At 36.1% G+C, this 21,692-nt stretch overlaps 1 protein-coding gene and 1 long non-coding RNA gene across 7 annotated transcripts in view; one reads left to right on the top strand and one right to left on the bottom strand.

The window, feature by feature from the left end:
• Positions 1-759, bottom strand: part of LOC143681046 (uncharacterized) — a 76,300-nt gene extending 75,541 nt beyond the window's left edge. Inside the window, exon 1 of the long non-coding RNA XR_013174324.1 lies at positions 576-759. This is a non-coding gene — a long non-coding RNA (uncharacterized LOC143681046). The remainder of the gene's footprint in view (positions 1-575) is intronic.
• RCOR3 (REST corepressor 3) overlaps positions 333-21,692 on the top strand; it is a 59,312-nt gene continuing 37,952 nt past the window's right edge. For 2 of the 6 annotated variants that reach the window (XM_077157759.1, XM_077157761.1), the window contains exons 1-7: positions 334-764; positions 1,138-1,194; positions 7,156-7,233; positions 9,833-9,885; positions 11,582-11,743; positions 13,132-13,256; positions 14,014-14,092. In XM_077157759.1, the coding sequence (XP_077013874.1) occupies positions 599-764; positions 1,138-1,194; positions 7,156-7,233; positions 9,833-9,885; positions 11,582-11,743; positions 13,132-13,256; positions 14,014-14,092 (720 nt within the window). In that variant the 5' untranslated portion in view covers positions 334-598. Of the gene's footprint in view, positions 768-1,137; positions 1,195-7,155; positions 7,234-7,406; positions 7,785-9,832; positions 9,886-11,347; positions 11,459-11,581; positions 11,744-13,131; positions 13,257-14,013; positions 14,093-21,692 lie in introns of those variants that run through there. The other 4 variants (XM_077157758.1, XM_077157760.1, XM_077157762.1 and 1 more) reach the window with 4 other exon arrangements.

The raw sequence follows: 21,692 nt of genomic DNA, 5'->3' as shown, positions 1-21,692 counted from the left end.
CGACTCGCCCACAGCCCCGTCCGCAAAAGAGGGCCGTTCCCCACAACTTAGGTTACAAAGCCGATCAGGCACATTCTCGGTTTGACTGCGTCCTTCCGCCCTGAGAGGGCAAAGAGTCCCATTCCTTGGCGGGCAACGCCCGCCGGCACCTAGAGCGCCCCCTAGGAAGGAAGCCCGCGAGGCTGCGGCGCCTCTGCGGCGATTTTATTAACGCTGGTGGGGGTAGCCTGGCCTGTAGGCGAGCGGGGCTTCCCCGCCCCTCCCCCTCTACCCTCGGCTCCCCGCCTCTGCGGCCGGAACCTCCCTGCGGAGCGGAGTGATACCAGCAGCGGCGCAGAGCGCGGCGCGCCGAAAGGGACGCCCGGGACTGCGCGGGGCGGGCGGCGGGAGGAGGGTTGAGAGGCGGAGCCGGGGCGGGTTGTTGTGAGGCGACTGCGCTACTGCCGGACCGGGGCGGTTATGGCGGCTCCATATTAACACCCTCCTCCTCCGCCTTCTCCTCCTCCTCCTTTCCCTCCCGCCCGCACTCGTAAGCCATCTCCCCCTTCACCCTGACGCCTACCTCTTCCCCTCACCTTTCCCCCTCCCCTTTTCTACCATGCCCGGCATGATGGAGAAAGGGCCGGAGTTACTGGGGAAGAACCGGTCGGCCAACGGCAGCGCCAAGAGCCCGGCGGGCGGCGGGGTCAGCGGCGCCTCGTCCACCAACGGCGGGCTGCACTACTCGGAGCCCGAGAGCGGCTGCAGCAGCGACGACGAGCACGGTGGTAGCCTCGAACTCCTCCCCGCCAGCCCCCCTCCCTCCTCCCCTCCCCCAGCCCCCTCCCCTCCCTTCGCCGCGCTCCATCCCTCCCTCCCCTCGGAGCCCGGGCGCTGCGGTAGCCTGGAACTCCCGGTGCAGTGCAGCAGTACCTCCCCCCCCCCCGCGACCCCCGTCCCTCCGCCTTCGACCAATCCTCCGCCCTTGCCCCCACCCCCCGCTCCCCGCCTCCATTCGCTACCATCTCCCGGAGTGCCCGGAGTTAATATCTTCCCATCCACCCGCTGCTTCTTTCTTACCTCCAGCAATTTTTATTTTTTATTAAGTGTCTCTTCCTTTTTCTTTCTTTTTTTCTCTTTTTTGGCATTGCTTTGCAGATGTTGGGATGAGAGTCGGGGCTGAATACCAAGCTCGGATCCCTGAATTTGATCCAGGTAGATATTTAATTAAAATCCTGTCTCCCCTTTTCTGGGGCTGGTTTGGGGTGGAAGGGGGTAGAGTTAGGGCAGCGGGGCAGACGGCGTGGGTAGGGGTCTGGAGGTGGGTTGGTAGGGGATGCAGGGCTGGGATGAACAGGCATCTCTGGCGGGGAGGCTGTCAGGCTTGGCAGGACTGTGACATAGGGCGTGTGGGCAGATGTGTGCATTGCAAGGTTAACATGGTTCCCTTTGGAGGCCACTTGTCCGCTGGTGGCATCGCCTTTTTGGGCCCTGAGCCTGGAAAGGAGTCGGGGTGAATTGAGGAAGGATACGGCTCTTTCTTCGCGGATTCAGGGTCCGAGATCGTGGGAGGAGCGGCTGGAGGAGTGGGTTGAGGGATGTGTGTGAAGAACCATGCAAATGTCAGTTGCCACATAACCGGCCCCGGGGAGTGAAGGGCCGCGCTCCGCAAGGGCAGGGGATGCCCAGACTGCTGTCACGGGCCGAAGCCAAGGGCGAACCCTGCATAACCCCGCGCGCAGACGGAATTTTCTTTTTTTCCTTTTTTTTTTTTTTTTTTTTATGGAGGGTAGGTGGTGTGGATTTGGTCTCGGCATCTGCGGAGTGTAGGAGCCACTGAGAGAAAGGGGGAGGGTGTGGGGAGACGCCAGAGGCACACCTCGTAGCGAGCCAACCCTAGGAAGTCAGACCGCAGGACAGTGGCTGCAGCTGCCAAGGAGACATTTTCTCCCGGAGCAGCCAGGTTCCAGCGTCCTCTGCCAACCCAGCTTGCGGGCTCCCTGTCTACTTTTCTCCAAACAGGCTCCCTGGCGGTCACGGGATCTCAGCTTGGATGGGGATTGGGCGAGAGTTCCGCATATGGAGGCGCCCTTGCTGGAGCCTCTCCGAGCGGAGCGCGTTTCCTTCTCCCCACCCAACCCAGACCCTCTTCAGTTTAGGCTGTGGATAGACTTTGAAAGGGGCTTTTTTTTTTCTTATAGTTGGTAAATTTCTTGTCCCGTTCCTTCTCGTAATGACGTTGTGTGTGTGTGTGTGTCAAACTCTTGAATTTTGTGTTATACCTAATAGAGTTTATTTTGTATTTTCTTGGGGGGAACTAGCATGTTTATTTAATTATAGGATATAGATGGGTATTTGGTTCCTCCCCTCCCCATTAGGACAGTGCAAAATAATGTTTACCATCTGTTTAAAAAAATTGGGTAGCAGGATGACTAGGGGACCCTCAGCTCCTCCAATTTCAAAGGAGGGAGGGTAAAATAATGAGTGTTTAAAAGGATTCTTAGGACAGTCTATTTTCCAGGAGGTAAAAATGTGATACAAGAATTCTTCTAGATAGGTTTCGGGTTGTCTTCTAAATGACATGGCAATTAATACATTTTATTCAAAGACTGTAAGTGTATCTATTAGTGGACTCCGAATAATTTTAAGTGTTTTGTGAAACAGAGAAACATGTAACTAATAGAGGAATGACACACATCACTGTGCTGCCTCATGTTTTAGCTTGACATTTGGAGAAAACATGCTTTGGCTTTAAGATAGACTAAATTCAGTTCCCAACTCCCAATGTATTTTTGTGCTCTGAGCAAGTCACTAGCCTTCGCTGAACCTCAGTTTTCCTAACTTTAACATGGAGATAAAAACTACTTCATGGACTTCTTGCCAGAATGAGTGAGATGAATTACACATTGGGCATATTGCAGTTACTCAGTAAAGGTTGTGTCATAATTATGAAGGGTGATTCTGGGTACATTTATACCTTTCTGATTTGAGCCTTTCATTGGTACTCTTTGATTTTTGGAGTCAGTAAAATTATATCTGAATTAGAACTCAGCAGCCAGAATTACTTCATAAATTAATAAACATAATTATTCTTTTGCCCCATTAGATAGGTTTGTGAGTCAATATTTAACAGACAACTACACAATAACATGTGTTCTTTCTGATATGATTTATTAGGGGTCTTATATTTAAAAGCCAGGCTTCATGCTGAAAAGACTAGTATATGCGCGGCCCTAATTACTGTAAAATATTTTTTGTTGTACAATAAGCTTTTACTGGGACAAATTTCAAGAGTTTGAAGAATAATTCATTAAAGGAGCAAATACTGTTTAGGTAGTTTCATGTGACCACTATTTGTGTTATCCAGTCTGTTTGGTGAGAAAAATTAAGGTTTATGTTTGGATTACAGAGATTCGGAGATTAGGGACAGTTTACCTTAATTATAATAAGGGAGCATTGCTAATAATGCTTTTGTCATTCACTAACCGATTTCTAATTATTTTCTTAGGTGCTTTTTTTTTTTTCTCTTGATTCTTTACTTTTTATGTTTACTTCATGAGGGGCATTTTTGTGAGGTGATTGAGTCTCACCTCTCTCATACGCCTTTAAGTGAATATAGCATGGTGAATTTACTAGGCCTTAGTTTCTCATTTGTAAAGGGAAATAATGTTAACTATATCACAAAATTAAGTGAAAATAAATGTATGTAATTCAGTATTCTTCAAAATAATTTAGTATGCCTACCCATAAAAGAATTCTGAAAAAAAAAACCGGATTGTCACATATTTTTAAGTTTGCATTTTTTTCTTCACTTTAAGTTTAAATAATTGAAGAATGTACTCTTTGGTGTATTGAAATATTAAGTGTATTGAAAAATATTAACATTTTGAAATAAAACGTATATCTTTGTTTTAAGTAAATCTAATTAAATATAAATACTATAGTGATTTGATAGTATCTATTTATAAAATACATGAACAGGCTTTTAGCTTTCATTAGTCTAAAAGTTTACATTGTTCCTTTTTGCCTTTGAAATCATTTACGTAAATTTTCCCCACAGAATTTTATGTTCCATATATATTTTTACACGTTGTTAATTACCTGTCCAAGTTGTCTAGCTTTTTTTTTTTTTTTTTTACATGGGCAGGCACCGGGAAGCGAACCCGGGTCCTCTGGCATGGCAGGTGAGCATTCTTACCTGCTGCGCCACCGTGGCCCACCCCCAAGTTGTCTAGCATTTTAATATGTGTTCCTGTGAACATGCAGTCCTAAGCTCTCCTGGCTTGATTTATTATAATAATTAATACATAGTTGATTGAAGTTCTTACAGTCAAGATGCCTTGAATAAAGGAAATCTGCTGATAACCTTTGTTTGGTACCCTGCAGGTGTTAAAATTTGAGCTATATACACTGTTTGCCTTTTTTTTTTTTTACATGGGCAAGCACTGAGAATCGAACCTGGGTCTCCAGCATGGCAGGCGAGAATTCTGCCACCGAGCCACCATTTCACTGCCCTTATGTACACTTTTAAGATTAAGAATGAGTGAGAGATGTGCCTCTCTTTTTAAAAGTAAAACAAGGGCATTTGTGAAGGGGAAGTGGGAAAGTAGCTTAGACTGCAGGTGAGTTCTCAAGGCTTAGAAAAGATGACCTAGAGAAGTTGGAGATCTGAAAATTGATTCCCTTAGAACTTCTTTATGCTCATGTACCCTTGGAAAGTCTTTGTGTACCCCAGTTTGATGTTGGTGATGTTAAGTATGTAATTCAGAGCCAGGAATATAAGTTGTAGAATTTTTTTTTTTTTAATATTTGGAGTTTCTTCTTAAATACTCTTAGTATTTAAGTTATATATAGTATGTTGATTCCATGATCCCATCCATGTCCTTACTTGTGATGTCTTAAAGAAAATCCCTAAAATAACAGATGATTATGTTCACAAGATACTGGAGTACCTCTCATTTCTTGTGAACATCAGTCGTCTTTTACTCCTAGTTGTCGAACGTGTGATTGAAAATGATAGCATCCAGTTCAGGGTTAGGAAAAGAACATTGTGAAATGCCTAATTAGGCATTCTGTTACCAGATAGGACTGTTCTTCTCTCCTCTTTCCCCTACCCCCATAGTAGGGGAAAGAGCTGTTCCCAGGTTGGATGCCAGTTTCTATTACATCAGGCTCTTAATGACAATGCTAGATTTTTTTTGAAAACTTAACTATTATTCTTCGTAGGGAAGAATCTTTAAAAAATAATTTATGTGTTTAAGAAAAAATTTAATGACGACATTCCATTTCAGACTTTCTGTAATGCAAGAATGAGATGCAAGGAAATGTGTTTAAATATTAAGCTTGATATGCTGTTAAGACTTGAGGCTTAATGGGAACCTTTCACTGTTGCATTCCATGTTCTAATATGTGGGATTTAAATACTTTTTTTATTGTAACAGTCTTGTATACAAGAAAAATCAGTCCCACGTTAAAGGATTGAAATTTAGAGTATACACGGGAAATAATAACAGCTATTAATAATTAAATAAAAGCTTCTAATTAACAGGACTTTCTATTTTATTTCCATTGAGCAATTTGGTTGTTTTGCTTTTGGATTTTTATTTTACATGTAAAAAATGAGATCTTTATCTTAATATTGAAGTTTCAGAAAAACATTTAAACTTATTTTTGCTAAATATATTTTAGATAATGAACTTTGAACTTGCATTTTCTTAAATTCTAATGCCTTATTTTTGTCCTCTTATTAACACTATGACAAAGTACAACAGATTTTGACTTTATATGTATTTTGTAATTATAGTTCTCTAATATATTGATAGTGTCTTTCCTCGCATTTTTTTCCATCCTTAATTTTTCCTTACAGTAAATTCATGTAATTTTTAACAATTCTAGCTTCATTTTCACTGATAGTGTATTATTCTGTAACTACAATTTGTTAATTGAATTTATAGTGGTGATCTGATGTATGATGATTCTCCTCATTTCCCCCATCCCCTCCCCCCCAAAAATTGAAGTTATTGCTTAACATAAACTTCTTTGAGTGAAGAATATTATACTATTGTACATTATTTATTTTGGTAGTAGTTCCCTCACCCATGGATGTTCTTTATTCTAAATATCTTATGACTTTATAAATAATTACAGTTTAATCTTAGGATTCTAAGGTAATATTTTATATGATTAACTTTGGAATTCTGGCCTTGAGTTGGTGATAGCTATTAACACCTCATAAAAATCAGCTATGATATATTCATAGGTAAGTCTTCCTAAGACATGTGGCAGTAATGCTTCATATGTTCATATGTTGATAGTTTAAATTAACTTGAATGTAATTAAGAATTAGGAAGAAGTCAGAAGGAGTCCACTGGGTAAAAATGTAAGGCAGAACTCACATGCATGTACTTGGCTCTGGGATAGCTGTGTCAGTTTTTCATTCAGACTGTTTATTCTTAATATAAATGTGCTTTTAATAGGGCTTGATTTTTCAGACTTTCTAGATTACAGCTTAATAGAATTAAATTAGAAACAGGGATAGTGTGCCTTTAGATTAGATGCAGAATCAGATTACATTAAGAAGAAATATTAACTTTTACATCTTTGACTTTGTTCTTAGCATATAATAGCTTTATAGATATGGAATGTATAAATGAAATTAAGTTTATTAAGGAATACCCAACATTCTTTTAGCAAGGACTTAGATAAAATTAAAATTATAAAAAGCATACACACGTGCTTATGTGTGCAAATGCTTGGTCCATTTAGATATAAGGCAAAATAGAATTAATGTAACACCTCAGACATTCCCTCTAGTTTAAAAAATAAATTTGTGATGATCACTCCTTAGGAAGGAATACAGAGTTAAATTTAATTTACTGCCTTCTATAAGTAAGCAAGGATATATATTATGTGTTAAGAATGTATTTTAAGTACTAAAACCATCTTTTTAATTTAAAAGGAGTAAGCTCAGCATTTGCAAAATTCCCTTCATCTTCATAAACAGAACATTTACTGTATTTAGTGTAAAACTGATTTCCTTCTCTTTTGCTTTGAACTTTGTTTCTTTCTCTTCCTTTGCAGATACTATGCTAAATACAAATACAGCATAGATTGTTTATACTGATTTTGAATATGTGAAATAAAATTTATATTACAAGTAATTAATTTTTTCCTCAGGTACTACAAAGTACACAGATAAAGACAATGGAGGGATGCTTGTATGGTCTCCATATCACAGTATCCCAGATGCCAAATGTAAGTTTTCTGAAATTGAATGTTTATATAAACAAGGACCTGTTAGCTGATTCAAAATGCAACTTATATTTTTGGGGGGCCTCTTAGGGTCTCTTAAGAAAACAATTTTGTCTTTATTGTTTTGTTTTGTTTTAATTGAGGTTGTTATATTAGAGTGTTTTTCCTTTTGAAAGATAGTGGGTTGATCATTCCAGTTTGTGTCAGGCCCATGAAGAATGAAAAAACCTAGGACCTGATGGCATTGCTGCATAAATCATCAAGAAAGGGAGGGAGTTACTATGTAGACATCTGCACAGGCTCTTCCTCAGTATATGGAGCTGTAAAGAAATGTCTTCGAGCTTCAGAGAGCCCACTATCATTACCATTTTAAAGAGGAAAGGGGAAAGAACTGACTTCAGCAGCCATCAGGTCATCTTTGTGCTCTCCATTTCTGGACGGAGACCTTCTGGATCATTGACCATGCACTTCTTGAATCATGGTGTGGCTTTAGACTTCAATGTGATGTAGCGGACCTGATCCTTTGCGGAACATCAGATATAGGAAACATGCAGGTAACAACACTAAGATCCCCATCCCTCCATTCAATTATCATTTAATTTATTTTAAAAAAAATTGAACAACTCTTCTGGCAGCTTAGCTTGTCTTTTCTAAATATTTGCTAACATCTTAAAGATGTCTCATAATGGTTCATTAAGTCCCATGAAAATTAATGATGATGTCCTATATATCACATACATAGTAAAATCATACATACTGATGCAATAAAAGATCTAAAAATTGACAGTAGTATGCTTTTGCATACCTTATAATTTGTTCATATTTAAAAGATTTAGGACACCAACAAAAGGGTCAACTGGTAATCTAAGAATTGTATGCCTCTTGAGGCATTCTTAACAACTGCAGTTGAAATTGTTGAGGTGGCTTGGAACTGTGTACTGAGAAACCTGAAAGAGATTATCAGGTTTCTCTGGCTCAGTTTTCATTACAGTCAGAAGTTTTCATTCACAAACTGAGCATCAGGATATCACTGAATTTTACTGTTTAGCATTGTTTTATACAATGGTATGTTTAGCAGAATGGAAAACAAAATTCAGAAAGCCATCGTATGTTGATAGTGTTTCCATATGTAATATCTAACTGAAGGGCAGTGGATTTCAACCCTAGCCATGCATTGGAATTACTTGGGAAGTTTTAGTAAAAATACTGATATTTGGTTGCTACCCCAAAGCAATTAAATTAGAATTTTCAAGACTAGAGCCTGGGCATCTTAATTTTTAAAAGCTTTCATGGTAATTCTAATGTATAGCCAAGGTTTAGAATCACAGGATATTTTTAGCCTTCTATAGGACTATAAGTTATTTTTGTGAAAGTTGATCAGTATATATTTCCCTCTCATGTCTCTTAGGTGCTATGAGTTCTAAACATAGTATTTAGATTTTCTGTACCAAAAGCTTACAGTCTTGGGGAGATACTACATCCATTAAAAAAGTTTTTATTCTAATAGCATTATTATTAAATAGCATATTCATGTATTAAACTATACTGATAAAAAAACAATAGCAAACATTTATAGAATATAAAGTACTTGCAATGTACTTTTTTAAAGTACATTACATGTATTAACTCATTAAATCCTAAAGGAGTAACCATTTTTATCACCATTTTAGAAAGAGGAAATTGTCAAGTAACTTGCCCAAAGTCACAAAGCTAATGACCAGACAAAGAATCAAACCCAGGGAGACAGTTGTTCTCGGATCAGAATTCTTAAACCACTGCTTCTCAAAAATATGCCTAAATAATTAATTTTTGAGATGTATGTGTGTGTGTATATATACATGTGTGTGTGTGTATATACAGTATAAAGGGTTATGGAGGAGTGACTATATGGACTTCACATAAAACTGAGCCCTGCTGAATGTGAAATGGCACATTTCTCAGCAGTAAGGACCTTGAAATAGCCAGAATATATTGTCATTGAAAATGTGCTTATCTAAATAATTTTATTGGTTTGATTACCTATGGAGGGTGTGTGAAAGGCAATACTCAGACACCTTTTGTTTAGCATCAGGAGGAGCTTAAGAGTAATTTTAGGGGTACTGAAACATACTTAAATGTGTCAATATTATGTCACTTACAGAACTATGGATAAACATCCTTTATGCAGTGATCAGAAATGGGGTAGTAAAGGTTTTGGGCCAACTCTAAATGTGAGACAGGGGCTTAACTAGCAATGACTCTGCGAATAAAGACTACAACAGAAAGTAAAGAAATTATCTTAATATTTTATCCTGTAATTAAGTTCTTTTGGCAACTCACAAAATAGTCTTTTTCTGCATGCAAAAAAATTATAGTAATGTTGTGGAATTGAATATGACATATTGTCATATGTCAAGATAAGTCATACTAAATAGAAGTTTAGATCAGGTAAACTTCTCATCTTGTTCACTTAAGTAAAAGTCTTTTATTGAAACATTTCGTGGCAGATGCATTTATTGTTTTTTTATATTTGGATTATAAATTTTTTTTTCTATGCTAAAAGTAGACCTGGTTAAATAAAATAAATAAGAATAATTAATTTCCTAACATTGTTTTGTTACAGTGGATGAGTATATTGCAATTGCAAAGGAGAAGCATGGCTACAATGTGGAGCAGGTATGTAGAGAAACATATCTTAGTTTTAAGACTTGCCTCAATATTTACCAAATCCAAAGACTATCTCATGACAGTTTTCTGACCTAAGAAAATGCGTACGTTCAAACAACCTTTGGTTGATACCATAAAGCTCCTGGCAACATTAAATATTTTGCTTTTATAAATATTACTCATCTTTTCTCTCAATACCTGTTTCTTATTCTGCTTTGAATTGTAAAGTATCTGAAAACATTCAAGTTTATTCTGGCAAAAGCTACCAAAATGAGAAATACGTTTGGTTATATTTTAGAGTAAATACATATGAATAGAATTTTAAAATCAATCTTTTATTTTAAAAAATATGAGAGTGCAGGTAATTCTCTTCTGACTTTTTAACCCAAAAGATATCAAAGTTTTTAAACTTTTTACTTAAGGAAATATTTAAGACAAAGTTTGAGTGAAATAATTCACAAAGTGCTTTTATTAGCAGATGATTTTAAAAGGCCAAAATATGGTTCATTATCCCTAGGTAATGAGGGAATAGAAAACATGGGAAAATCAAAGAATTAGAGATCTTATCTCAATTAAGTATTATTACCACCCTTTATTAACTTAATAGTAAAATAGGCAGATTTCTTTTTAGAAATCTTTAAGAAAAGTCAGAAAGATATATTATCTGGATTTTAAGAGCTAACTTACCAGTAACATGGTAAAGTAATATCATTTCTGTGAAACCAAAAATTTTCTTTTATCCATATCTAAATGCATTTAATTTTTTAGGTGGAATTTGAAGGCTTTCATTAGATATTTTGTTTTGTTTTAAGCCTTGACTTTCCATTTAAAATTTAAGAAAGTTAATCCTTTAAAATGTGACTGTGCATATGTTCATTTTCACATTTATTTTAAAGGACTATTACCTAATGTAGACATAATCTTTCAAATTTACTATTTAAATAGTTACTATATCTGTCTTTAAAAATACAAGTTTTTCCCTAAATGCCTTTTAAGAAAAAGTCCTATTACTTACAATAAAGGGGAAGGTTATGGAATTATATTTGAAGTTGCCTGTTTCAGACTTTCCAGTGACTTGCTGATCAAGTCATTGAAATGACTATATGACTAGATACAATTTTATGTATACTTTATGAGAATAAAGAACTTCAAAAAATATATGTGGTAAAATATTAAACTGTTAAAGTTGCAGTTGAGGTACTCTTACTTGTAAGTAGTTAGCCCAAAATATACTTATAAAAAGCTGAAACGTAAATATTTCTCTACTAAATCCACTTTTTTGAGCACTTCAGGTTTTGTGCTGTAAATGATAGTTTCAGGCTTCATTAAATTATTACTTTACTGGATATTTTCTTCTAGCATTTTTTTTGCACATTTGCCAATAAAAAAATGTGGGTGAAAGTCTTGATATGAATCTACAGACCTGCTTTAGTAATTATAGTCACTCTCCTCAGCTCACTGTTTCTCCTAGATTCTTCAGCAAATATGGTATGTAAGAACATTCTGTTCTGAGGCCCTGACTTAAAAGAAATAAATAAATGAGCTCTACTACCTGGGCACCCCTGATTAAAAGCCCCAAACTGTGAGTGTATTTTTCAGTTGAAGTCATAGGATTAAAGATTTTAATCTACTTTGTATTTAACTTTCTTAAGTGTGATGGAACATAAATCCATTAAAACCAAAAGGGAATGATTTCTCTTCAAAGGCACTTGGCATGTTGTTCTGGCATAAACATAACATTGAGAAGTCCCTTGCTGATCTCCCTAATTTCACTCCCTTTCCGGATGAGTGGACAGTGGAAGATAAAGTCCTGTTTGAACAAGCCTTTAGTTTTCACGGGAAGAGCTTTCACAGGATTCAGCAAATGGTATGGTTATTTCGTTCTTATTGTGATTCATAGTTGAATGACATCTTAAGCTTTTCCTGAATACTTTTTCATTATATGCAAAAAAAGATTTCAAGTTGGTTTTAATTTTAAAAATTTTTTGAGTAAATATATATGTGAACAGTCCTATTTTCTGTAACCACTGGCACATGACAGTTACGTGCTATTTAATTATAACGAATTAGTTTTTATTTTGGCTTAAATTAACATGTAGTAGTATTAAGAGATATATTTTCAGTTCCAGGAAAAGATCATAATTTCAATTCTATTTTAAATAGAATTTCAGTTCTTATTTTATAACAATAGAACTTTGTTTTCTTATATTCTTTTGTATATTTCTAAAATTTCTTACTTGTTTCAGTATAGTACATGTACTGCTGCCTTTTTTTAAAAAAAAAGCTGCTCTGTATTTCTAGCTCAAAATATTTAGTTCCTGTTCTAAATTTTTAGCATTGTGGTCAAAGTAATTTAAACCTGAGAAATTGCTGCATTGAAATATTATAGTCTGAGTAGATGAAAATTAGATAGTTTGCAAATATATCCAGGTTTCTTCCATAATAGAAAAGGACATTTTTGATAGAAAATTTGCTTCCCTGTGGCCAGTATGAGAGATCAGTACATGATCATTAGTCATTTTAATATCCAAAGGCTTCATTTGGTGGCTCATGCCCATTTGTATTATTTACCATTTTAAGGCCTGAACTTAAAAACAAATTGATTCAAAAAATTTATAAGAATTGAGTAGCTTTTTTTGAAAACATTTTGCTAAGTGAAAGAAGCCAGGCACAAAAGGCCACATATTATATTATTCCATTTATTAGAAATGTCCTGAATAGGCAAGTCCGTGAAGTAGATGATTGGCAGTCATCAGAGAAGTTGGGAATAGGGAGTGACTGCTCATGAGTTTGGGGTTTCTTTTTGGGGTGATGAAAATGTTCTGGAATTAAAGGTTGATGGTTGTATAACATGGGGACTAAACTAAAATCCACCAAATTGTACACTTTGAAATGGTGAATTTTATGGTATGTGAGTTATATCTCAATTTAAAAATTCCAGTTTACAGAAGGAAAAAAATTTCCTTTATAAGGAAAACAAATATTGAATGGTAATATGGCCATACTTCTGGGGACTTCTAGGGCCATTCTTACCACATTAGGTTGTGTCTCTTCTCCTTCGAGGACAGTGTCAATAGCATAGGTTTGGTGGGGTACTATAGCTATAATAGTACTTTTTTGCTTTATAATTCATAACAATCCCAAGAAAATATTTTTATTTATACTTTTATTTGCTATGTATCAAAAATAATATTCCTTCTATTAATCAGAGTTTATGAATTAAACTTACATATAATAACATGATTTTTTTTTAAGCTTCCAGATAAGACAATTGCAAGCCTTGTAAAATATTACTATTCCTGGAAAAAAACTCGATCTAGGACAAGTTTGATGGATCGCCAGGCTCGTAAACTAGCCAATAGACATAATCAGGGTGACAGGTAGGTTGAGTGATTTTATATAATTACATTGTTAAGGAACCTGCATTGAATTGTTTACATTTCTTAAGGTGGAAAAATTATCATAGCACATTTTAAATACTTCCCATCCCTACATTCATTTTCTTCTTTGACAGGAAGAGGTGAGTGATCAGAAATCTAATAATAAGAACCCTCTTCAACCCTTTACTATTCCTCACAACCAGAAAATATCTCAAATGAGTTCTGTATGAGCTGTGTTTAATTGTAATCACAAATGTTTCCTTTTAGTGTTGATATATTCAATATATATATTTAGAATATATGAAAGAATATAGTGCCTAGAAGAACTCTTCAGTTACCTGAGTAACTGAAGTCCACATTACTGTAGCTGAATCTTTTCTAGTAGTATAAGTCATTTTGTTTCCTGGTTTTTGTCTGTCTCTATCTTTCATCAAGGGAACTGAAATAAAATAAGTATTATGTCAAATTAATATCTGTTCTCTTTCTTAAATGATATTTTGTCTAAATCTTCTTTCCCATTGGATCTCTGTCTTTTGTTTAGCTAGAAATGTTTGTGAAAAGGATTCATGTCCTCAAAGGGATAAATGCTTCTAAACAGTACAAAAATCTAAACTACAAGTTCATCTTCCTGAGGACAACTTATTCCAGTGAAGAATATTTAGGAAAATTACTAGCAGTGTATATTAAAGTTTTATAAGAGCAATGGAATAGGATAAAAAGTAGACAACTTGGTTTATTAATGTTTGTTTCTTCTCAGTGATGATGATGTGGAAGAATCACACCCAATGGATGGGAATGATAGTGATTATGATCCCAAAAAGGAAGCCAAAAAAGAGGTAATGATGATCATTAATTAAGTGCTTGTAATTGTTCTACAAATCCACTCAAAAAGAAGGAATTATAGAAATGCAGCAGAATGGGGGCTCCAGGATCAGTCCTTCACCAAACAACTATTAAACAGGAAGGAACTGTTTGAATCAACTATTTTGAAACTCTGAAGTCCAGTCGAACACTGGATAGCATGCAAAGAAGAGAGACAGAAAAACTTGGTAAATTATGATAAATACCAGGAAAGTGCTTTCTCCACACCTTTTCCCCTCTCATAGCAGGTAGCTGTGGGATTCGTTCCCTGGCGTAGGTGCCAGAAAGGAACATAAAAATCTGCTTTCTCAAGGTCCTGGGTGGGTAGGGGTGATTTGTATTAGGCAGATTGTTCATCCTTGCTTTGGGTTAATTACTTTGGATTGCTGGGGGCCCAACTCTGAGGGCAGCCATTTTCCAGCCCACCCTTGAAAAAGGTGACAGAGGAAACATAAAGATGATACACTTCTTCAGAGCCACAGAGAGTAGCTTAAGGGTTGCATTGGCTTGGCAGAGGCCGAGTCAAGAAAGTCCAGCTTTGGGGAGCCATGGAAAGCTGGCAATCTTCCAGGCCTCTCCCTCACTTCCTCTCCAGGTCAGTTTGGAGCTGACTTGTAACTACCTCTGTGAGTCCCTGGCTTTGTTCTGGCTGGGAAAGACTGACATGGAAAACTCTTCTCCATTGTGCCCCACCCCCTCCTAGAATTTGCCCTCCAGGCAAAAACAGCTTGAGAAGTGAAAGCAGTATAAGAAATAGTTGAGCAGGTGACCTGGGGCAAAGGCTTACTTGAAGACCTGCGGTGGAACACCCAGGAGAGGGAGAAGGTCTGTTTGCTAGTAAGTACAGGGGGGCATTCAAACTCCTGTAAAGAGAAGTACTCCTAAGGCTGTTAGCAAGCACAAGCCCAGGATAAGGCATAGAGCCAAGAAAGATAAGGAGTATCCTGAATTTTATGTTCACCTTGGGCTGACCTCCCTGATAGGAGAGCTGAATGCTGACAGAGAGCACCAGCCAAGGCAAAGCCAGTTGCAAAGATGTTGAAAGGTGTTTTCATTTAGGTTTGCTGGATTTTGGTAGCTCGTTACACTCAGTAGAATCTCTATCATATCACCAGCTGGTTACAAACTCGAGAACAGACATCTTAGGGGATAAATCCCAGAGTAAACATTTAAAGGTATACAATGTGCAACAAAATATTATAAGACAGACAAACAGGAAATGATGGCCCATCCAAAGGAATAGGATAAAAATCCAGATACAACAAAGAACATCAGCATGTAGACATACCAAACCAAGCCTTTAAAAAATGGTCTTAAATATACCAAGGAGGTAAAGGAAAATACAAATAAAGAACTAAAGATTATCGGGAAAACAATGAAAGAACAATATGAAAATTTTAGGAAATAGGAATTTTAAAGAGGAGGCCAACAGAACTACTGGAGTTGAAGACCACAATAAGTGAAATGAAAAATTCTCAGGAGAGTTTCAAGAACAGACTGGACCCAGCAGGAGAAAGAATCAGTGAACTTGAAGATGAGATACTTGAGTCAGGCTGAGGAACAGAAAGGAAAAAGAATTATTAAAATCGAAAATAGCCCAAGACACATCTGGGACGCCATCAAGCAGAGCAATATACATACTCCCAGAAGGAGAAGAAAGTAAGAAAGGGGCAGAAGGAGTATTCAAAGAAATAATGACAGAGAACTTGCCAAAGTTAGCAAATGATGGGAATATCCCCATCCTAGAAGCCCAGAGAATGAATACCAAACAAGATAAATATTAAGAAAAACATACATATTGGTCAAATTGTAGCATTCAAAGGACAAGGAGAGAATTCTGAAAGCTGCAAGAGAAAAGCAGCATGTTAACGTACAAGGGAGTCCTGATCAGATTGAGTGCCAATTTCTTACCAGAAACTGTGGAGGCAAGAAGGCAGTGGATTGAAATACTTAAAAGTGCTCAAAAAAAAATTTACTAACTAGCAAGACTGTGTTTCAGGTATGAGGGAGAGCTCCAGACATTCCCAAGTAAATAAAAGCTGAGGGCATTAATCATCACTAACTCTGACCTGCAAGCAACGTTAACATGAGTTCTCCAGACTGAAAGGAAAAGACACTATACAGTGGTTCAAAGTGGCATAAAAAAGGAGAGCTCTCTGGTAAAGGTAACCATTTGGGTAATTATAAATAACAATACAATTATATTGTATTTTTTGGTATGTAATGCCACTTCTGACTTCATATAGTTGCTAAAAAGCAGATGTGCATAAAAAGTAATGGTAAATCTATGATTTTGAACATAAAATGTACAAAGATACACTTTTAACAAGTACAGAAAAGGGAAGGGGCAGAGGGCTTTACAAACAGTATGCCTATGCTATTGATGATAAGTTTGTATCAAATCCAGTATGATAATATATTTAGAATGTTGAATTTTTATCCCCTGGTAACTACTAGGAAAATATATGAAAAAAAAACATATCAAGTTAGAAATGAGAAGAAACTCCATGGTAAAATGCAAAAAATCAAATGAATATGAAAGTGGGCATAAATGGAAGAATTGAGGGATAGCAAAGGCACAAGACAAGCAAAGTCTAAATAAATAGCAAAGTGGTAGAAGGAAATCTTGTATTATCAGTAGTGACTTTAAATGTTAAGAGGTAGATATTGGCAGATTGGATAAAGCATGACCCAAATACATACTGTTTATAAGATACTACCTTAAATTCAAAGACATAAGTAGTTGAGAGTGAAAGGCTTGAGGGAAGATATTCCATGCAAGTAGTAACCAAGAGATTACTGGGGCACCTATACTAATATTAGGTAAAGTAATTGTTTAAGTCAAAAATGTTTATACGGGATAAAGATGGTCAGTATATACTGATAAGGGTGTCAATTCAACAAGAAGACATAAGTGAATATTCACCTAATAACAGATCTTCAAAATATAAGAAGCAAATATTGACAGATTTGAAGGGAGAAATAGACAGTTCGACGTTAATAGTAGGAGACTTTAGTACACCACTTTCAATAACGGATCAAACATCTAGACAGAAGATCAGTAAGGAAATAGATTATTTGAATGATACTCTAAACCAGCTGGACCTAACAGTCGTATATTGTATACTTCACTCAACAACAGCAAAATACACATTCTTCTCAAATCCCATGGTACATGGATCATTCTCCAGAATTGTCCATATCTTAGGTTACAAAACAAATCTCATATTTAAATCATGGGGTGTATTTTCTCTGACCACAATGGAATGAAGCTAGTAAGCTAGAAGAGATAAATACAAAATTAACAAGTATGTGGAAAATAAACAATGTTCTCTAAAACAACCAGTGGGTTAAAAAAGAAATCTCAAGGGAAATAGGAAATATCTTGAAACAAATGAAAATACAGCACACCAAAACTTATGGATGCAGCAAATGTGGTGTTGAAAGGGAAATTTATAGCCCAAAATACTCACAATAGAAAGGAGAAAGATTTTAAATCAGAGACCTAACCTGTGAACTGAAGAACTCGAAAAAAAAAGAACAAGTTAAACCAAAGTGATCAGAGGGAAAAAAATAATAAAGATTAGAGTGAAGATAAATGAAATAGGAAAACAAACAATAGAATCAACAAAACCAAAAGTTGACTCTTGAAAAATCAATAAAATTGACAAACCTTTAGCAAGACTGACAAAAACAAGAGAAAGGCCACAACTAAAATCAGAAATGAAAAGGGAACATTACTATGGACACTACTGAAATAAAAGGACCGAAAGGGGATGCTATGAACAATCATGTACCCCAAAATTGGATTAGCTAGAATAAATGGACAAATTCATAGAAATACACAAACTACCTACGCTGACTCTAGAAGAAACCAAAGATCTCAACAGGTCAATAACTAGAAAAGAAATTGAATCAGTAATCAAAAAATTTCCCAAAATAGCCAAACTACTACAGTAAGAGGTATGGAAAGATCAAAGGTGATAGTAGAATTATACATAGAAGATAGAACTTAACAAATGAATATGAATGCTGAATCATTAAATTGCTATCTCTTTTAGTGTCCGGTATTTTAGAGTGGCTAGAAGTCAGAACCTAAAATTGTGAAATTGTAACCTGTGTCAAACTCTGAAATACGTTCTACAACTAATTGTGGTGCTGTTCTTTGAAATTTATAGGTTTTTTTGTATATACATTATTGTCCACAAAAAAAGAAGGAAAAAAAGTTGATTGTGATGATAAAAAAGTATTTAAGCCCTCTAGCCTCCTATATTCTGGAGCAGCCAGAAGGAAAAATATGAGAGTATCGTATGGTAGCCCATGACAAACTCTGGGATCTATCCTGTGACCACTTTTTGAAGAGTGCTTTGAAAACTATTGCTTTTTTATTTCTTTGCTTTATATATATGTTACACTAGGCAATAAAAAAAGTTAAAAAAAATTTCCCAAAATAAAAGAGTGCAGGATCAAATGACTTCACAGGGGACTTTTACCAAACATTCCAAGAAGAATTAACACCATTCCTACTCAGACTCTTTTGGAAGAATGGAGAGGAGGGAGCACTCCTTAATTCATTCTACAAGGTCAACATCACTTTCATACCAAAGCCAGATAAAGATAACATAAGGAGAGAAAATTAAGGACCAGTATCTCTTTTAATATAGATGCAAAAATTCTCACCGAAATACTAGCAAATCAAATCCAGTAACATATTAAAAGGATTATACACCATGATCAAGTGGGATTTATCCCTTATGAAAGGGTAGTTCACCATAAGAAAATTAATATAATATACCACATTAACAGAATGGAGGGAGAAAAAAACAATCATCATCAGTTGACATAGAAAAGGCATTTGACAACTCCAGTATCCTTTCTTGGTAAAAACACTTAGAACACTAAGAATAGAAGGGAACTTCCTCAACATGATAAGGGGCAAATATGAAAAGCCTAAGGCTAATCTGTTACTTAATGATGAAAGACTGAAAGCTTTCCTTCCAAGATCAGAAATAACAAGTATGCCCACTGTTACCACCGTTACTTGACATTGTACTGAAAGTTCTAGCCAGAGCAATTAGGCAAGAAAAAGAAACCAAAGATTATACAAATTGGAAAGGAAGAAGTAGAATTCTCCCTATTTGTAGATGACATGATCCTATATTCAGAACATCTTGAAAAATCTACCACAAAGCTCCTAGAGCTAATATATTAATCCAACAAAGTAACAGTGTATGAGATAACAACCAAAATCAGTGGTGTTTCTCTACTGTAGATATGAACAGTTGAAAGGAGAAATCAAGAAAAAAATTCATTTACTGTAGTAACTGAATCAAATATCTAAGAATAAATCTAACCAAGGGTATAAAGGCCCTGTACACAGAAAACTACAACACATTGCTAAAAGAAATAAGACACGAAGAAATGCAAAAATGTTGTGTTCATTGATTAGAAGACTAAAAGTTGTTATGATATCAGTTCTACCCAAAGGGATTCACAGATTCAGTGCAATCCCAATCAAAATTCCTACAGCCTTCTTTGCAGAAATAGAAAAGCAACTCATCAAATGTATTTGGAAGGGTAAGGAGCCCCAAATAACTAAAGCCATCTTGAAAAAGAATGAATTTGGAAGACATACTTCTGAGTGTAAAATTGATTACAAAGTCACAGAAATCAAAATAGCATAGTACTGGCACAAGGACAGATAGTTAAACCAGTGGAATCAAATTGAGAGCTCATAAATCAACCTTCATGTTTATGATCAACTGATTTCTGACATGGGGGCAAAGATTACTCAATTTGGAAAGAATAGTCTCTTAAACAAATGGTGGTAGGAAAATTGCCTCACCATTTCAAAAAAAAAGTTTGAAAGGATTATAGAAATGTCAACTCAAAATGGATCAAAGACCTAAATGTAAGACCCCAAACTGTAAAAGTCTTAGAAGAAAACTTAGGAAAGCATCTTCAAGATCTTGTCTTAGGCAGTGGTTTCTTAGACTTTACACCCATAGCACAAGCAGCCAAAAAGAATAAATAAATGGGATGTCATCAAAATTTAAAACTTTGGTGCCTCAAAGGTCTTTATCATGAAAGTAAATGACAACCTATATAATGGGAAAAAATATTTTGAAATCCTATACCCATAAAGGATTTGCTATCCAGAATATATAAAGAAATCCCTCAACTCAACAACAAAAAGACTACCCAGTTAAAAAATGGGCAAAACACTTGAATAGACATTTCTCCAAAGAAGACAGATGACCAAAAATCACTTGAAAAGAATCTCAACTACATTGACCATTAGGGAAATGTGAATCCAAGTCACAATGAAATACATTTAATGCCCACTAGAATGGCTGCTATTAGATAAGCAGAAGATTTTAAGTTTGGAAAAGATGTGGAGAAATCAGAACATTTGTTCATTGCTGCTGGGGATGTAAAATGGTGCAGGCGCTAAGTAAGACAGTTCAGCAATTCCTCAGAAAGTTAAGCATAGAATTACCATATGACCTGGCAGTCCCACTTCTAGGTATATACAAAAAAAATTGAAAGCAGGGACTCAAACAGGTATTTGCATACAGACTGATATTCATAGTAGCATTATTCACAGTTACCAAAAGATGGAAGCAACCCAGATGTCCATGAGCTGATGAGTAGCTAAATAAAATATGGTATATACATATATTAGAATATTATTCAGCCATAAAAATGAAGTCCTGATACCTGCAACAACATGGATGAACCTCGAAGACAACCTATTGAGTAAAATAAGCCAAACACAAGAGGACAAATGTTGTCTGAGCTCCTTGATAATAATAATTAGAACAGACAAATTCATGGAATTTAGGTTGCCAGGGAACAGGGTAGAGTTAGGGAATAGGCTTAAAAAGTACAGAATCCCTCTCTGGGATGATCGAAAAGTTTGGTAATGCTCAGTAGTGATGGTAATACAACATTGAGAACCTAATTGATGGCACTGAATTATATATTTAAATATGGTTAATAGGGGAAATTTTAGGTTGTATATATGTTACTAGAATTAAAATGCTTTTAAAAATCCATAGAACTGCCAAGACAGTGAACCCTAAGTTAAATCATGAAATATATTAATAGTACAGTTATAAAAATGCCCTTTCATCAATTTTAGTAATTGTACCACACCAATACAAGGTGTTAATAATAGGGTTGTTTATGGAAACCCTGTTTTGATGCTTAATATATCTGTAATTCCAAGTTTTTCTAATGCAAAAAAAAGCTAAGAAATTGCCTCAACTATAATTCATCCCATATATGCATATTCGTGATGCTATTATTAACTACATTATAATGGATTCTGTTACTCGATGAGTATTGCCACCCTCATAATATATAAAAATATGAAACTTCAACTGAGACACCAGAAGTCTAAATTATTCAGGGAACATGTGTTTTAAAAAGTCATCTTGTTTTTTAAAACAACATTTTTCTGACTATAAAAAAATGCATGCTTATTGTAGGAAATAGGAGAAAACTGCGAAGTCGATATTTTGTATTAAGAAAAGCTTTTAAAAATAATTGTTCAGGAGGTAGTAAATTTCA

Source organism: Tamandua tetradactyla, chromosome 4 (genome assembly GCF_023851605.1).
Source record: "Tamandua tetradactyla isolate mTamTet1 chromosome 4, mTamTet1.pri, whole genome shotgun sequence".
NCBI classification, from domain to species: Eukaryota; Metazoa; Chordata; class Mammalia; order Pilosa; family Myrmecophagidae; genus Tamandua; species Tamandua tetradactyla.
The sequence above is the reverse complement of the archived record's forward strand: the minus strand, read 5'-3'. Positions and strand labels throughout refer to the sequence as shown.